The following is an 18,614-nucleotide window of genomic DNA, read 5'->3' as shown; positions in this document are numbered from 1 at the left end:
GGAAACATTACCATTTTTAAAGTCTCTTATGTTCATTAAGGCTGCATTTATTTCATAATGAATACAGAAAAAACAATAATATTGTGAAATGTTATTACAATTTAAAATTATGGGTTTTTTTTTATTTTTATTTTAATATACTTAAATATAATTTATTTCTGTGATGCAAAGCTGCATTTTCAGCATCATTACTCCAGTCTTCAGTGTCACATGATCCTTCAGAAATCATTGTAATATGATGATTTATTATCAATGTTGGAAACAGTTGTGCTGCTTAATATTATTTTATAACCTGTCATGCTTTTTCAGGATTCTCTGATGAATAAAAAGGTAAATAAATTAATATTTTTATTTAGCACAGATGTGTTAAATTGATAAAAAGTGATAGTAAAGATTTATATTGTTAGAAAAGATAATATTTTGAATAAATGCTGTTCTTTTTAACCTTTTATTCATCAATGAATCCTGAAAAAGTATCACAGGTTCCAAAAAAAATATTAAGCAACACAACTGTTTTTAACATTGATAATAACTGAGTATCAAACCAGCATATTAGAATGATTGCTGAAGGATCATGTGACACTGAAGACTGGAGTAATGGCTGATGAAAATTCAGCTTTGCATCACAGAAATAAATTATATTTTAAATTATATTAAAATAGAAAATCATAATTTTAAATTGTAATAACATTTCACAATATTATTGTTTTTTCTGTATTTATTATGAAATAAATGCAGCGTTAATGAACATAAGAGACTTTGTTCAAAAACATAAAAAATAGTAATGTTTCCAAACTTTTGACCAGTAGTGTAAATTTTTTTTAAATCTAAATGTTTATGTTAATATTTAACTGAATTTGCTTTGCTATTATTTGTAAAACGGTTGGATAAAATTGAAGAAAAGGAATGTGTTTTTTTCTTCTCTAACCTATATTCATTTGTGTATGGGACCTTGTGCTTTGTAGAATATTTTTTTATTGTTCTTCAATAAGCAAAACGAAAAAAATCCCTTCAAAACCCTGAACCATCAAGAAACTTTGGGTTGGTAAAGTCTAACCCTAACCCTAAAACAAACACTCTTTTCATTTTTACTTCACTGCATTTTTACTAAACTGTGCATATTAAATTATCCCACATGGAATATAACAACTATAGTAATAAAAAAAAATAAAAAATTACCCAATACTGTATACCCAAGTATACCCAATACTAAGTTTTCTACAACTGTAGGCTATATTATACTACAATACACTACAGTTTACTACAGTATACTACAGTATTTATTACAGTTTATCAGTTCACTATAGTTAATACTACAATGTGCTGTAGCATTCATTATCAAAGTGTTGTAAATACTATAATATATAAAGTATTCTACGACTTACTATAGTATGGTTCAAAAACACTATAGTATTTACTATAAATTACTATAGTGTTTTTTTTTTCATGTGGGATCTCACCTAATTAAGAAGAAATCCATTATGCATGTTTAAAGGGATAGTTCACCAAAAAATGAAAAATCTGTCATAATTTACTCATCCTCAAGTTGTTCCAAACCTGTATGAATTTCTTTCTTCTGTTGAACTCGAAAGAATATATTTTGAAGAATATGTGGTAACCAAACAGTTAACCAGTATGAAGAGAAAAAAATACTATGAAAGTCAATGAGGCCCATCAACTGTTTGGTTACAAACATTCTTCAAAATATCTTCTTGTGTTCATACAGGTTTGGAACAACTTGAGGGTGAGTAAATGATGAAAGAATCAATTTCAAAAGTGAACTATCCCTTTAAATATATGCAAACAATTGCCCAAAGCCCAGCAGACCTCATGAAAAACTGGAAAGCCCAGAATTTTAACACAAACAAGGGTTTCCAGTCTGTCATGTTTTAACAAAAAAAGACACAAGTGGATCTGGCAAGCTTTTGTCCTGTGATTTTGCCAACAGTCATTCTCTTCCATGCAAATTGTGAGTGTTTAATCCTCTCCTTTACACTCAGATTGAAGTCATTGCATCATGCTTTCAAAAGCACCCTCTTCTGCCATCACAGACCTCCACAATGGAGTGATGGAGGACATTCACAGAGAATGTCTAGAATCTGGTAAGATTCTACTGAATACATGGCCACTCTCAGAGGAGAGAGCTTTTCATTGACAAACACCATTATAAAAACCCTGATAAGGGGCAGTCATGCCCTAATGGTTAGAGAGTCAGATTGGTAACCTAAAGGTTGCAGGTTCGATTCTCAATACTGGCAGGAAATGACTGAGGTGCCCTTGAGCAAGACACCTAACCCCTAATCGCTCCCCGGGTGGAGCAGCAAAAATGGCTTCCCACTGATCCGGGTGTGTGTGTGTGTGTGTGTGTTCACTACTCACTGCTCCTAATGTGTGTGCACTAACTGGATGAGTTAAATGCAGAGGACAAATTCCGAGTATGGGTATGAGTATGGCCTTCACACTTTCAATAAGGTATCAGAATAAGAACTGTATGTCAGAACAGGCTTTTATTTAATATTGTTAGGTGTTTTGAAATTTTGCCACTTTTGGCATTTTTTGATATATAAAATCATTCATCAACAATAACTCTGACTCTTAAACCTTTGAGGAACTAATAATTTGGAACAAGATACAACATTGAGCCTACATATGTATATGCATAGTAGTCATCAAATTATGACTACTTAAATTAAATTAATATGGCAACAGTCTAACCTGAATCATAAATATAATGTACAATTTATATTGTAGTAAACCATAATTTAATTAAATTGTCATAAGTACATTAAAATTCTATATAAACGATAAAATCATCTTGGTATTTACCCAGCTAACAGAACATTCTCAGAACTTTAGCTAATGTTTTGGCAAGCTTCTCTTAGTTCCTTCAGTAACATTAACAGAATGTTTGTTTAAAGTTATCTGGACTTTAATAATGTTATTCGTGGAGAATTTTTCTGAAATGTTTTAGACATCTTTTTTTAAATGTTATTTATTTCAGAAAGTTTCAAAAATTCTACATTTTCATAATGTTTGAAGAATGATAAAATGGAATGTTTCTGTAACGTTCGCATTAGCAAGGAAAAAACTTTTTCATTACATTTAAAAAACTTTTAAAGTTTTATTTCTGGTAACTTAAAGGTGCAATATGTAAGATGTTCTGTCCGCTAGAGGTCACTAGAGGCCTATTCAAAACAAAGGCGTAGCTTGACGACGCCAAGTTTGAGCACGGAATCTTGGGACATGTGGTCTTCACATCACAGCCGGTGGAAACAAGCGGGATAGGACTCGGGAAGAAATCATGTTCATGGATGCGATTATTAACGTTACTGTAGTGTGAAGCAGAGCAGGACCGAGTGTTGTGGGAGCTGAACGAGGCCGCTGGAGCGATTGATCAACACACGCCTCACGAGCAGCGGGACTTTTATTATGACACAGTCGCCGGCGCTGCTTCCGCTTTTCCGGTCATGAGTATGAGGTAACACAGCTCTGTTTATCATATTAGATACATTTGAGAGTGTTGAAAATGTTATAACGTTACTCTGTGCGTTCGCTCGGCGGCTGCTGTGAGACACTGTTACACACTGCAGTAAACTAGATTGATTTTAGAATATATTAAATGCTGGATGGCTTGTGTTGATAAATGGCATGCACTTAATTTTAAAACGTATTGTATGATGGAGAAAATTCTGTATTACTGTTACTAAAAATAAAGTTAGCTACTTCACAAAATAGTGTTTTTCTCTGAGGCATGGTAAAGCATGGTACTCGAAAAAAATCAAGAAAATTAGATTTAAACAATAAGACTAAACATGTTGAGCTATATAACAATAATTCATTTTCCGTCTATAAATATATCAAAACAGTTGTTCCCTTGCCTATTAAAACATGTAATATATTAAAGCGTCTGTGGTGTTTCCATGGTTTCTACAAAATAAAACCGGAAACCGAGGGTAACGCGGGTATGACGCAATTGACCAGCGACTCCTCACACGTCCCGGAGCCTTGATTAATATTGCCATTTTCTCATGATTTACAAATAGTTGGAAACATTTGGGATATTGTAAGTACTCAAGTGAACAAAACATGTAACGCTGGCATAGTGGTTTTTGGATATTTTACTGCAAAATTCTTACATATTGCACCTTTAATGGGAACATTAGCAAGATGTTCTTAGAACATATTTTTGTTAGCTGGGTAGTATTAGTATTTAAAGTTGCACTAAGCATTTTTTCTGCTGTACTGTACACCCACATTAGATGAAGATACCAGTAATACCAGTGTGGTAGAAAAAGCTGTTTGATTCTACATGAGAATGGTTTCCCTTTTTGATCATGTTGAGATCACATGACCAGACAACTCACTTTATCTCGTTATCCCCCTATTTTTTGACAATTTCTGTAACAAATAATAATAATAATAATAATAATGGGTGACAAGTGTGTATTTCTACAATGGAATAACGTGAAAAAATGACTTAGTGCACCTTTTATACTTTTACCTGTTTATATAATGCAACTTCACTTAGAGCACAGAGAGGTCATAAAAACACTTTTTCTTCACAGTATAATCTGCTCAGGACCAAATCTTGTCATTCTGTTTCTTTGGCAATTATCGTTCATCACTTAATGTCTGTGTTCACTATTGTGCGTTTTGAATGCTGAGAGGTACTGAAGTCAACATGAATTTCCATTTGCATCCCGTGCCAAGTGGGACTGAAGTTATCCATCAAGTGGATTGTGAAAAGTGGACCGAATGTGCAGTGCTTAAATAGTTATTTGGCTATTGGTTAACATTATCCAACAGCCTGTGCCAGCAGGAAAGGAAAGCTGTTTCAGGGGAACAGTAAGCTATAACATTTTGGTTTCAAGATAACAAATACATGCAAATTTTTTCTTTGGAACAACACCGAAGAATCATTACACAAGACCAAGAATGTACATTACAGGGCCCATTTTGATTTCATGTTGACTTTAAATTGAGTTTGCCGTGTCTTACACGTGCACTGCCCATGGAGTAAAGGTGCCAGGATCCGCAGGAGGACACTAAAACAAACACACACATTTTTAACCCTCAAGTCAACTTCAGTAGGCTCTATCAGAAGCATTCGATATGAAATCAAACATTAAACCACATCAAACCATGGCTGCCAAATTTAATTTGAAATATATTTTTATATATACTACTATTCAAAAGTTTGGCGTCCATAAGATTTTGAAATAAATCTCTAATGCTCATAAAGCATTATACAATTCAAAAACTTATATTTGAATATATTTTAAAATATAATTTACTCCTGTAATGCTGTATTTTCAGCATCATTACTCCAGTGTTCAGTGTCACATGGTCCTTCAGAAATCATTCTAATATTCTGATTTGCTGCTCATTATCAATGCTGAAAACAGTTGTGCTGCTTAATATTCCTGTAGAAACTGTGATAATTTTTTTCAGGATTCTTTGATGAATAGAAAGTTCAAAAGAACAGTATTTATTTGAGATAGAAATCTTTTGTAGCACTGTAAATGTCTGTACTGTCACTTAATGCATCCTTTCTGAATAAACATATCAATTTCTGTCCCAAACTTTTGAACTGTCTGCCTTGATTTGAGAATGTATAATTCATTTTCAGTCTGAAATAAGCCTGGTTCAGTTTTGATGCGGTTTAATTTAATCTTTAATCATTATAAGCATTAAAAAGTTACTACATACCAGTTTAGTAAACTTGTCCTCACACGCATTTCGTATCCGTTCAGGCGTGGCAGGGCTGTCCAGTCTGAAGGGTCCAGTCAGGCCGGACTCAGTCCTGGCAGCAGTGATGGCATCTTTAATGGCATAAAACACTGAGGCCGCCAGAAAGAGAGGAGGCTCGCCCACAGCCTGACACAAGCACACAGCCATAAAGGTTAATGGACGCAAACTATGAACTTACTGTGGAGTGTCGTGGTTCGACTAACCTTTGAGGAGAAGATGGCCCTCTCGTTGGGAGCGTCTCTGAGCAGCGAGACCTTTAATTCAATGGGAATATCCCCAAAAGCGGGAATCTTATACATGCCAGGTCCACGAGTATATAGGTAACCATCAGGAGAGTAGCGAAGTTCCTCTAGCGTGAACAGACCTAAACCTTGCATGAACCCGCCCTCCACCTGCACACGCAGCCATAAATCAGATAACATTCATGATGAGCTGACAATAGAGTGATCTGCTTTTTAATTTCAGATGACATACCTGTCCAATGTCCAGTGCTGGATTTAAACTCTTGCCCACATCCATGACTATGGATGTATGAAGATTCTGACAGGAGACAGACAGTTATATTATTAGCTTATGTAGACCGGATGTCCCGTGGTCAGTCAAACTGGCATTTGAACTTAAAGGTGCCCTAGAACTTTTTTTAAAAAGATGTAATATAAGTCTAAGGTGTCCCCTGAATGTGTCTGTGAAGTTTCAGCTCAAAATACCCCATAGATTTTTTTTAATTAATTTTTTTTAACTGCCTATTTTGGGGCATCATTATAAACGAGCCGATTCAGGGCTACTGGCCCTTTAATTCTCCTGCTCCACGCCCACGGAGCTCGCGCTTGCCTTGAACAGTGCATAAACAAAGTTTACACAGCTAATATAACCCTCAAATGGATCTTTACAAAGTGTTCGTCATGTATGCGGCATGCATGCATCGGATTATGTGAGTATTGTATACTGTTATATTGTTTACATTTGATTCTGAGTGAGTTTGAGGCTGTGCTGCGTGGCTAACGGCTAATGCTACACTGTTGGAGAGATTTATAAAGAATGAAGTTGTGTTTATGAATTATACAGACTGCAAGTGTTTAAAAATGAAAATAGCGATGGCTCTTGTCTCCATGAATACAGTAAGAAACGATGGTAACTTTAACCACATTTAACAGTACATTAGCAACATGCTAACGAAACATTTAGAAAGACAAATTACAAATATCACTACAAATATCATGATATCATGAATCATGTCAGTTATTATTGCTCCATCTGCCATTTTTTGCTGTTGTTCTTGCTTGCTTACCTAGTCTGATGATTCAGCTGTGCACAGATCCAGACGTTAATACTGGCTGCCCTTGTCTAATGCCTTTCATAATGTTGGGAACATGGGCTGGCATATGCAAATATTGGGGCGTACACCCCGACTGTTACGTAGCAGTCAGTATTATGTTGAGATTCGCCTGTTCTTCGGAGGTCTTTTAAACAAATGAGATTTATATAAGAAGGAGGAAACAATGGCGTTTGAAACTCACTGTATGTCATTTCTATGTACTGAACTCTTGTTATTTGACTATGCCAAGGTAAATTCAGTTTTTCATTCGAGGGCACCTTTAACAAATACACAATTCACATTGGCATTACCTTGTGACTACCGGTTAGACAGTCTATCTCCACCTCTGAGACAGCCACACCATAACTGAAGTAGTTAAATGGCCTTCCTGAATTTGTGTCAAAGTCATAGCCAAGATCTGGAGTCCTATAAAATACAATTAGATTAATTAGAACTCTTATTTCTATGAGAACCAAAGTCATTAGTACTGTGAAAATTTCAAATTTTGTCAAATTTATTGAAATGTATTAGAATTTGATTAGTTTATTAGCTGAAGAGAACATTAAGAAATGAACATACTTGTAAAATCCATTGGCAGACAGATTTACTCTGTCAAAATAGGCTGCTTTCACCTGCAATAGACATAATATCATATATATATATATATATATATATATATATATATATATGTATATACACACACACACACATACAAATAACTGATGAATAATTACATGCAAAAACTAGATACTGACCCAATCCTCCCAGCAGCCTTTGGGGTTTTTGTCTTTGTAAGGCTGAAGTCTCTGTAGTAACGTCTGGCAAGCATTCTATGGGACAGGTTTGTGTGAAATTACTGATTATGACAAATGTTGATTTTTAATAATATAGTGCATTAATTTGATGGCTGACATACACTTAGGACTGTTTAACAATTAATCATGATTAATCACATCCAGAATAGACCTAAACGTTTGTGTTTGCATATATGTGTGCACTGTGTATATTTGTATTGTATTTATAAACACATACATGTATATTTTTAAGAAAAATATAAAAATCAATAAATATTTATATTTAAATTACATATAAATATATACATTTGAATATTACTTAAATATATAAATGTACTGTATGTGTGTGTGTTTATAAATACAAAATAAATATGCATAGTACACAAATATATTATGTGTAAACAAACTTTTATTTTGGGTGCGATTAATCGCAATTATTCGTTAAACAGCCGTACTCTGTCGGGGTCGGTCATTTTTTTAAAATGTTTTTTCTTATGCTCACCAAGGTTGCATTTATTTGATCAAAAATATAGTAATACTGTGAAATATTATCACAATTAATAATAATTTCTTTGTATTTTAATATTTTTTTTTTTTAATTTAATGTATTCTTGTGATGCCAAAGCTGAATTTCAGCATCAGTCTTCAGTGTCACATGATCCTTCTATAATATGCTGATTTAGTGCTCAATAAACATTTCTTTTTATTATCAATGTTGAAAAAAGTTGTGCTGCTTATTACTTTTATGGAAACTGAGATACCTTTTTTTCATGATTCTTCAATAAATAAAGTTAAAAATAATTACGTAAAAGTTAAGCTTTTTTGTTAATTTTGATCAATTTAATATAGATTTAAAAAAATCTTACTCAAGTCATCTTCATTTATATAGGCAGTGTACATAAAAAAAGCATCGTATCTTTGAATTTGTGCTGCATGAGCCTTACATAGACGGCCATGCCGTTAAGGTCTGAGGAGGCGGAGGCGGCCGTAGGGCTGGTGTTGGGAACTGTGTTAGTGCTGGTCTCTGTGATGTGAATCTTTGTGCTGGGGATTCCAAGAGTTTTACTGGCCACCTGCACAAAACAAAAATTAATATAAACAGATGTGATCAACATCTTAATATAGTATTTAGTTGTTGTGTTTTGTTTGCATTACCTGGACCATTTTAGTGTGCAGGCCTTGCCCCATCTCTGTTCCACCATGAGTTAGAAGAACCGAACCATCTGAATACACAAGTACCAATGCTCCTGCCTGAATCAAAAATGTACATCACATTCATACACCCAATCACCTCTTTCTAATAATTATTTAGAGCCTGAGCAGAAGATGGCTGACCTGGTTGAGGAAGACAGCAGTGAAGCTGATGCCAAACTTGGTGGGAATGATGGACAAGCCTCTCTTGGTCCAGCGGTGCCGCCTGGAATGAAAGGATTACAGCAGATCTTACCCAGTACCTGAACTGAAAACTTATTTACAGTTTCATCCAAATAAAACCGAACAAAAAATCTCCCTTCATGAAATGACATCTTATGCTGCTCTGTGGTACTTTAGCATTATTTCTATACTGTTATAGTTTTTATTAATATTTTTAATTTTCTTTTAAATTTCTTTTATTAAATTTATTTAACAATCTTATATTTATATATTATATTTTCTGTTTTCATTTTAATTTTAAAGTGTCATTTTTGTCATTTTTATTAGTTTTTGTGTTTTTATATTTCTATTTAGCTTTCATTTATTTTTATTTCAGTTTTAATACTTCAACCTAAACTTATTTATTTCAATTAGATGTCAACACAACATTCTTATTTTTTTTTTAACTCTGTCATCTAATATTTCAAATAACGAACAACTTACTTATTTTTAAATTCATTTTAGCTTTAGTTAATAACAACTCTGACACTGTTCTATTGACACTGAAGTATATAGAATATGATAGAGTAAATAAAACATAAAAAATATTTTTTCACATTATTTTTCATTAGTTATTTATACATTTTATTATTATACATTTTTACGGAAGAGGATTAGGGCCAAGCAATAATAAAAATATAAAACCATCTCGAGATTAAAGTTGTTAAATTTCGAGAAAAAACTCGTTAAATTTCCAGAAAAAAGTCGAGATAAAATGTTGAGAATAAACTTGTTAAATAACGAGAAAAAACTCGTTAAATTTTGAGAAAAAAAGTCGTTAAATTTCGAGAAAAATAGTCGAGATAAAATGTTGAGACTAAAGTCATTACAAGAAAAATTCTTTTTTCTCATATTTTAACTAATTTGTTCTCAACATTTTATCTTGACTTTTTTCTCGTAATTTAATGAGTTTATTCTCAACATTTTATCTCGACTTTTTTCTCGAAATTTAACAACTTTTTTTCTCGGAATTTAACGAGTTTATTCTCAACATTTTATCTCAACTTTTTTCTCGAAATTTAACGACATTTTTCTCATAATTTAACAACGTTTTTCTCGTAATTTAATGACTTTATTCTCAACATTTTATCTCGACTTTTTTTTTTAAATGTAACAATTTTTTTCTCGTAATTTAACAAGTTTATTCTCAAAATTTTATTTAGACTTTTTTCTCAAAATTTAACGAGTTTTTTCTCGAAATTTAACAACTTTAATCTCGAGATGGTTTTAATTTTTTATTATTGCTTGGCCCTAATCCTCTTCCGTACATTTTACATCATAACTTATATTATATGTAAATTTTAAGTTAATATTTTTTATTATAATTTTTTAGTATTTATTTACACTTTTGTAGTGTATTTACACTTTTGTAATGTCAAAAAGGTATAATATAAATATAATTTCCAGTACACATCTCAAAACACCAAAGAAAACCTGTTTTCTTTAGTGCAGTCAAATGATTAATCGCATCCAAAATAAAAGTTTGTGTTTACATAATATATATGTGTGTACTGTATATATTTATTATGTATATAGAAATAGACACACATACATATATATTTAAGAAATATTTATTTATTTATATATAATTTATATTATAAATATTTAATATTAATATCTATTTATAATTATAAATATTTTATATATAAATAAAATGCATTTTTTGTTAAATATATACATGCATGTGTGTACATATACATGTATATATTTAAGAAAAATATCAAATATAAAAATCAATAAATATTTATATATCATTTAAATTATATTTAAATATATACATGTAAATATTTCTTAAATACTGTATATACATGTATGTGTATGTGTTTATAAATACATACACATACATACAAATAAATAAATATCCTATATATAAATATAATACATTTTTCTTAAAATAAAATATATACATATACATGTATTTCTATATACATAATAAATACACAGTACACACACATACATTATGTAAACACAAACTTTTATTTCGGATGTGATTATTCGCGATTAATCAGACAGCACTACTTATGATTTGTCTTACACTTAATATTCAACAATATTACTGATCTGACTGTACTGACGCTGTTGTATGAGAACTAAACTAAGCTGGATGATGATGAAATGCATAATTTTCCTGTTATCATTGTAAAGCTGCTTTAAAACAATCTGTATTGTATAAAGCGCAATATAAATAAAGGTGACTTGACTCGATATGTCCCATTGGGCTGCACAAACTCTGAGTTGTGTTGATGAGCTTAATATCTCAGACTATTTCTGACCTGTTGTATTGTTCCACTGCATCCTTGCGCTTGTTGAAGTCTGAGAGCTGCATGCACTCCTCCCAGCAGCGATCAATGGTAAACTGGTCCAGACGTTGATTAAAGGGCGTGAGATCTCCCTCCTTATACAAGTTCAACCTCCTCACCTGGAATTAGTAAAGAAACTTGTTACAAGTGATCTGTATGGACTATGATGAGAGAGAGAAAGATGCAGTATGAACCTCTTCTGCCGGCAGACCGCAGCTCAAAGCCACATCACTCATCCAGCTCTCTGCGATCATCATGCCCTGAGGCCCACCAAAGCCTCTGAATGCAGAGTTAGACGGCAGGTTGGTTTTACACATGTAGCCTGTGCCACGAATGTTAGGAATGTTGTAGGAGTTATCCATGTGGAATAGTGACCTCTCCAGGATCTGTGCAATGAGAAACAGGATGCACATTTTTAGACTTGGAGGGTAAAAAAAAAAAAATCTTGTAATGTGTCTCACTGACCACCAGGGGGCAACAGATGCTCAAAACTTATGGATACTCACTGACAATGACAGGTCCAGTGAATTGCCTGCATTGCTGTAGAGCGTCACATCAAGTGCATTCACTCTTCCATTGCTCATGTAACCAACCTAGACATGAGATTACAGAGTGATAGTGTCTGAGAAAAGTCTACCAAGGACAAGGACAATATCTGGCTAATTTCTCACCTTGTAACGACCAAAGAATGGATGCCGACCGCCTGTGACCAGCATGTCCTCATCGCGATCTAACATGCAGCGAACCGGTCGCTTGACCCTGATTGAAAGACAAAACTAAATGTTCATCTTCTACAATGTTACATACAGCCTCCCTTTATATAATATGGCACTTCAATGCAGTTCCATTCATTTGTTATCAATTTTTCATACGTATGTGCAGCAACAGCAACCACTGTGGAGAGAATGGTGCTCCGACTCTCTTTCCCTCCAAATCCTCCTCCCATCCTCTTTACACGACACACAACCCGGTTGGCAGGCACTCCGAGAGCTTTAGCCACAAGCACCTGAGCCAAACAAAACACATCATTTGCATAAGGACAGTCCAATCAACATTATATTTTGCACCATTATTAATCCTGTCATATTTTTGTAACTAATTCTATCTATCTATCTATCTATCTATCTATCTATCTATCTATCTATCTATCTATCTATCTATCTATCTATCTATCTATCTATCTATCTATCTATCTATCTATCTATCTATCTATCTATCTATTTTGTCTTATTATTATTATTTATTATAAAATAAAGTATTTGTTATTAAATGCTTTTGTATTACTTATTAATAAATAAAATGTATATTAATTAAATAGTATTGTTTTGTTCATTTAAATTAAACAATAAATTAATATTAATAAAAAAAAATATTTTTTAAAGAAAAAAAAATTAATAAAATTTTACAATTAACTTTCAGACAATATTTTGTCAAACCACCATCACCATTGTTATTTCTTATCCTATCATATAAACTCTGCTCAGATTGAGAATGTGGATCTGAAATCTTGCACCAATCCCCTACAGAGAGTGATTCTTTGATATGTTTACTTGAGTCTTGGAGGCCGACTGCGTGGACACAAATAGCTCCATTTCTCCATCCTCTCCACGAGGGACAGCCAGCGTGCAATTAGTCTCCAGATAAAACTGTTCCTGTCCTCCAATGTGCATCTCACCTGCAGAATGACATATGTTGAGTCAGCTCATCAAATTAAAGAGAAACAGGTCTGAACAGAATCTTTCAGGGAATATAAATTGTGGGAGAGAAAACTGCAGATCTACCATGATTAAACATATGCTTTTAAATAATGTGAATCTTTTATTAGATCCTTTCTTTATTCATAAAGAGGCAGTGTATCACTAACTATGTTTCCATGCAAAGTTATGAACTTAAAGCTACAGGCCGTGATTTTTCCTTTTTGTCGCCATCTCTGTTTGAAAGCTGCAATTGCAGTCATATGCGAAACAGTTATCTGTATGTGCGTTGTGACTCGGCACAGCTCGTCGGTGCGGATGAATCTAATGTTTGCTGTCAGTCACCGCACCAGATTGTAGTCTTGAAAGTATGACCAATATAAGAATTTTCACTGGAAAATATCATCTGAACAAGTAAGTAACATTTCTGCCACTTTTGTTCTGACCAACTGAGGAAAAAAGCATTAGGCCTACAATAAATTGCGTTGCCAATGATGATTAAATCTAACGATCGCTTAGCTTGGATCATGCCAAACTGTGCAAATTATTATTACTGTTATACTTTGTTCTCAAATTGTTATTGTTAACAACATCAGCACTGCATGACTGTGTATTTAGTGTGTATTAGCGTTACTTGTAGATTTCAATTTCTGTAGCCACTCCACAGTCAGAAGTCATTTGCTTTTTGACTACGGGTGAATCTCCAGTTGTCGCTGATGATTGTCATTTGGACCTTTCTGGATTACAATCCGCCATCAAAATGATAAGTTTAATTATTTCAGCTGCTGTGAGAACAGGCTATAAATGATCCGCTACCAGCAGCATCCTCACGTGATAAAACCGACTAGCCTGGACTCCTTCCTTTCTGTTTACGGACGTGACATAATGACGCACAGACGAACTGCTGCATGCTTGAATTTCCCGCGGAAATCCACCATGCCGCTCTTATTATAAAACATTATTACAAGCTTACCGTTGTGAATCGAGACAAGATAATTAGATAGTTTTGAACACTGGCTGGTTATGTACTTGCTCAAAAATTGATTTTGGATCATTTTTAACCAAAAAAAGTTACGGACTGCAGCTTTAAATAATGCGCAAAACTGGAATATTGCATAAAACATTTGTGTATAAAGAACCGTTTCAACCATTTATTCTTCCTGGGAAATCGGCACAAAATATCTATAATAAAAATGGAACTTGCAGCAATCGGGGAAGCCTTTGACTCTTTTTTCCCAACATTATAAATGAGTTGTGTCTCAGAGTAATAACCTCAAATCTCAACCATAAAAGCTTACAATGACTTCAGTCAACAATAGGGAGTTTTTATGCTTTTTACTTTTCCAAATAATTAGTAATTCCTTTAGAAGGATGTAGTAATACTTGAGTTATTACTAGTGGGTTACCATGATATTCACTTTAGAATTAATTATACATTATGCATTATTCACATTAATTATTACCCTGTATATAGTAGTCCTCTGGGAGGTATGAAAAAAGTAGCTAGCTAATAGTGAAGTACATCATTCAACTGAGTGCTATTACTTACTAATTCATTAATTTCTTGTTAATTAATAGCAGTTACTAGAATATTAATACTGCGTTACTCATTTGTTCCTGTATAGTTATTTATTAATGATGGAACAGTATTCTAAAGTGTTACCCAAATCATTTTGATGACAGACTCAGACATTTCAGTATAACTGAAACTACATTTGAGATGCTTCTGTGATGTGATTGGTCTGCTTGTTAGTCTAGTTATCCAATCACATCCACTGTTGAAGCAAAGTCATGTGAGTTTTTTGTTAAATGTGTTTCCATGGTTGTTTATGCACATGTCTTCTTATTGGTTAAAATCCACCTTGATTGAGCGCATTAGTTTTTTATGAGCATTTTTAGAATCTTGGCGTTTCCATCCAGTGTTTTTGTAGGCAGTATCCAAAAATGTGCATATAAACAGGTGAATGGAAACATAGCTACTATCATTTTAAAATAAAAACATGGTTATACCATGCAGGATGTGATCAGAGTCTTTGAATCCTTGTGCAACATCTCCTCTCTCTATACTTCTCACCGGCTGAAAGAAGGACTTGTTGGTAATAGCATCCTGTTTGAAAGAGTGAGCGCAAACATGTTAGCAAACCAGTCAAGCTTATCTTTATGTTGCATTTTTGAACGTGTACAAGCTGTTTCTCTGAAAACCTTGAAAAATCCTGTTATGTAATGATGACAGCAGGAAAAGCACTAAGCAACGGTGAGAGGTCAGAGCACATAACCAAATAATATTGTAGATCAGTGGTTTTGGGCTGAAACCCAAAAGTGAGTTGTAGGTCTGCTGCCATGTCATATTGACAGTCCTATGAGAATCATGGTAACATTAATGCATTTCAATGTTTAATTTTAAACATTTACTTTTGTTCAATATGCAACTTTAAAGGATTAGTTCACTTTAAAATGAAAAACTTTACTCACCCTCAAGCCATCCTAGGTGTATATGACTTTCTTCTTTCTGATGAACACAATCAGAGTTATATTAATAATATCCTGATGCATCCCAGATTTATAATGGCAGTGAATGGGTCCAATGAGTATGAAGCTCAAGAAAGTGCATCAATCCATCATAAACGTACTCCACACGGCTCCAGGGGTTAATAAAGGCCTTCTGAAGCGAAGCGATGCGTTTGTGTAAGAAAAATATTCATATTTAACAAGTTATAAAGTAAAATATCTAGCTTCCGCCAGACCGCCTTTCGTATTCAACTTACGAAGACACTTTTTTCGCAATTTGAATGTAGAAGGCGTAGGACGTAGCGTAAGCGTTCTGAACTGCAAGAGTTTTACGCTTTCTTCGTAAGCTGAATACGGAAGGCGGTCTGGCGGAAGCTAGATATTTTACTTTATAACTTGTTAAATATATATATATTATTATTAATTAATATTATTATTATTAACGCATTGCTTCTCTTCAGAAGGCCTTTATTAACCCCTGGAGCCGTGTGGAGTACGTTTATGATGGATGGATGCACTTTTTTGAGCTTCATACTCGTTGGTCCCGTTCACTGTCATTATAAAGATGGGATGCATCAGGATATTCATTAATATAACTCCGATTGTGTTCATCAAAAAGAAGAAAGTCATATACACCTAGGATGGCTTGAGGGTGAGTAAATCTTGGGGTAATTTTCAATTTAAAGTAAACTAATCCTTTAAGTCACCACTTTATGTCCATTGGGTCTCATTCATGAACATTTTCATGAATCCTAATATTTACGTCACAACGGCTTTACGAGCGATTTACACAAAAATGAGTTCTGCTCGTGTTTCATGAATGATGCCTATTGTGTGTATGTGCACACATAAATACAAACCTGAATAGTGACAATCACTGGCTGCAGTTCCTCATAGCTGATCTTCACTGCTTTGGCTGCTCTCTGAGCATGAGCCTGTGTGTCTGCCACAATAGCCCCCACTATATGTCCAACACATGTGACCTAGCATGCAAGATCAATGTGGGGGAAAAATCCATGAACTTTACATGAATAAACAAAAGTGACAAATAACATGTATGTGAAATATATCAAGCACACTGCCTATCAAAAGTTTGGGGTTGGTATGATTTTTTTTTTAAATGTTTTTGATAATGTTATGCTCGTCAAGGCTGCATTTATTTGATAAAAAATAAAGTAAACCAATGATAATGTGACATTTTATTACAATTTAAAATAAATGTTTTCTATTTTAATACTTTTAAATATAATTTATTCCTGTGATTGCAAAGCTGAATTTTCAGCATCATTAATCCAGTCTTCAGTGTCACATGATCATTCAGAAATCATTCTAATATGTTGATTTGCTGCTCAAGAAACAGTTCTTATTATTATCAACAGTTGCGCTGCTTATATTTTTGTGGAAACCATGATACCTTTGAATAGAAACTTCAAAAGAGCAGCATTAAATAAGTGTTTAAAACGTATTTAATGTCACATTTGATCAATTTAATGTAATTTAGTATCAATTTAGTGTCCTTGCCCAATAAAAGTATTAATTTCTTTTAAAGGTAAAAATAAAAATCTAACTGAGCTCAAACTTTTGAACTGTAGTGTATAATACTGTCAATGACACATATCAAAGACTTTTAAATACATTTAAATAAAAGTGATTCAAGCAGATATGTAAGCCCGTTTCAGCCTAAGGAGAAAAAAAGGTAATTGTAAAATATATCACAATTGCAATATATATATATATATATACAGTACAGTCCAAAAGTTTGGAACCACTAAGATTTTTAATGTTTTTAAAAGAAGTTTCGTCTGCTCACCAAGGCTACATTTATTTAATTAAAAATACAGTAAAAAACAGTAATATTGTGAAATATTATTACAATTTAAAATAACTGTTTTCTATTTGAATGTATTTCACAAAGTAATTTATTCTTGTGATGCAAAGCTGAATTTTCAGCATCATTACTCCAGTCTTCAGTGTCACATGATCCTTCAGAAATCATTCTAATATGCTGATCTGCTGCTCAAGAAACATTTAATGTGTACAATATTTTTTTTCAGGATTATTTGATGAATAGAAAGTTCAAAAGAACAGTGTTTATCTGAAATCTAATCTTTTGTAACATTATAAATGTCTTTACTGCCACTTTTGATTGATTTAATGCATCCTTGCTGAATAAAAGTATTCATTTCTTTAATTTCTTTTCAAAAAAATAAAAATAAAAATTCTTACTGACCCCAAACTTTTGAACGGTAGTGTATAATGCTACAGAAGCTTTGTATTTCAGATAAATGCTGTTCTTTTGAACTTTCTATTCATCAAGGAATCCTGAAAAAAAAAGTACACAACTGTTTTCAACATTGAAAATAATCATAAATGTTTCTTGAGCAGCAAATCAGCATATTAGAATGATTTCTGAAGGATCATGTGACACTGAAGACGATGCTGAAAATTCAGCTTTGCATCACAGGAATAAATTACTTTGTCAAATATATTTAAATAGTACACAGTTATTTTAAATTGTAATAATATTTCACAATATTACTGTTTTTTACTGTATTTTTAATTAAATAAATGTAGCCTTGGTGAGCAGACGAAACTTCTTTTAAAAACATTAAGAATCTTAGTGGTTCCAAACTTTTGGACTGTACTGTATATATATATATATATATATATTTGTAATTGTGCTTTAATTTCTCATAAATAAGACTTATTATCTTACAAAGTAACTTCATGTCTAACAGTGTGACTTTATCTCACAATTAACTTTATTTTTGTCACTCTGAGGCGAGAAATGTCTGACATTTTATAGGGGAAAATTAAGATTATTTTTAACTTTCCCATG

General features: G+C 33.0%; 1 protein-coding gene across 1 annotated transcript in view; it reads right to left on the bottom strand.

The window, feature by feature from the left end:
- Positions 1–4,492: 4,492 nt before the first annotated feature.
- Positions 4,493–18,614, bottom strand: part of xdh (xanthine dehydrogenase) — a 28,469-nt gene continuing 14,347 nt past the window's right edge. Inside the window, exons 19-36 of the mRNA XM_048191832.1 lie at positions 16,636–16,758; positions 15,278–15,374; positions 13,124–13,248; positions 12,446–12,579; positions 12,245–12,332; positions 12,080–12,166; positions 11,768–11,959; positions 11,547–11,692; positions 9,196–9,277; positions 9,016–9,111; positions 8,805–8,933; positions 7,822–7,896; positions 7,646–7,698; positions 7,378–7,492; positions 6,226–6,291; positions 5,955–6,143; positions 5,710–5,877; positions 4,493–5,045 (exon numbers count right to left, since the gene is read on the bottom strand). Of these exons, the coding sequence (XP_048047789.1) occupies positions 4,995–5,045; positions 5,710–5,877; positions 5,955–6,143; positions 6,226–6,291; positions 7,378–7,492; positions 7,646–7,698; positions 7,822–7,896; positions 8,805–8,933; positions 9,016–9,111; positions 9,196–9,277; positions 11,547–11,692; positions 11,768–11,959; positions 12,080–12,166; positions 12,245–12,332; positions 12,446–12,579; positions 13,124–13,248; positions 15,278–15,374; positions 16,636–16,758 (2,016 nt within the window). The 3' untranslated portion in view covers positions 4,493–4,994. The remainder of the gene's footprint in view (positions 5,046–5,709; positions 5,878–5,954; positions 6,144–6,225; positions 6,292–7,377; positions 7,493–7,645; positions 7,699–7,821; positions 7,897–8,804; positions 8,934–9,015; positions 9,112–9,195; positions 9,278–11,546; positions 11,693–11,767; positions 11,960–12,079; positions 12,167–12,244; positions 12,333–12,445; positions 12,580–13,123; positions 13,249–15,277; positions 15,375–16,635; positions 16,759–18,614) is intronic.

The sequence above is a fragment of the Megalobrama amblycephala genome, linkage group LG5, assembly GCF_018812025.1.
Source record: "Megalobrama amblycephala isolate DHTTF-2021 linkage group LG5, ASM1881202v1, whole genome shotgun sequence".
In the NCBI taxonomy this organism is placed as follows: Eukaryota; Metazoa; Chordata; class Actinopteri; order Cypriniformes; family Xenocyprididae; genus Megalobrama; species Megalobrama amblycephala.
The sequence above is the reverse complement of the archived record's forward strand: the minus strand, read 5'-3'. Positions and strand labels throughout refer to the sequence as shown.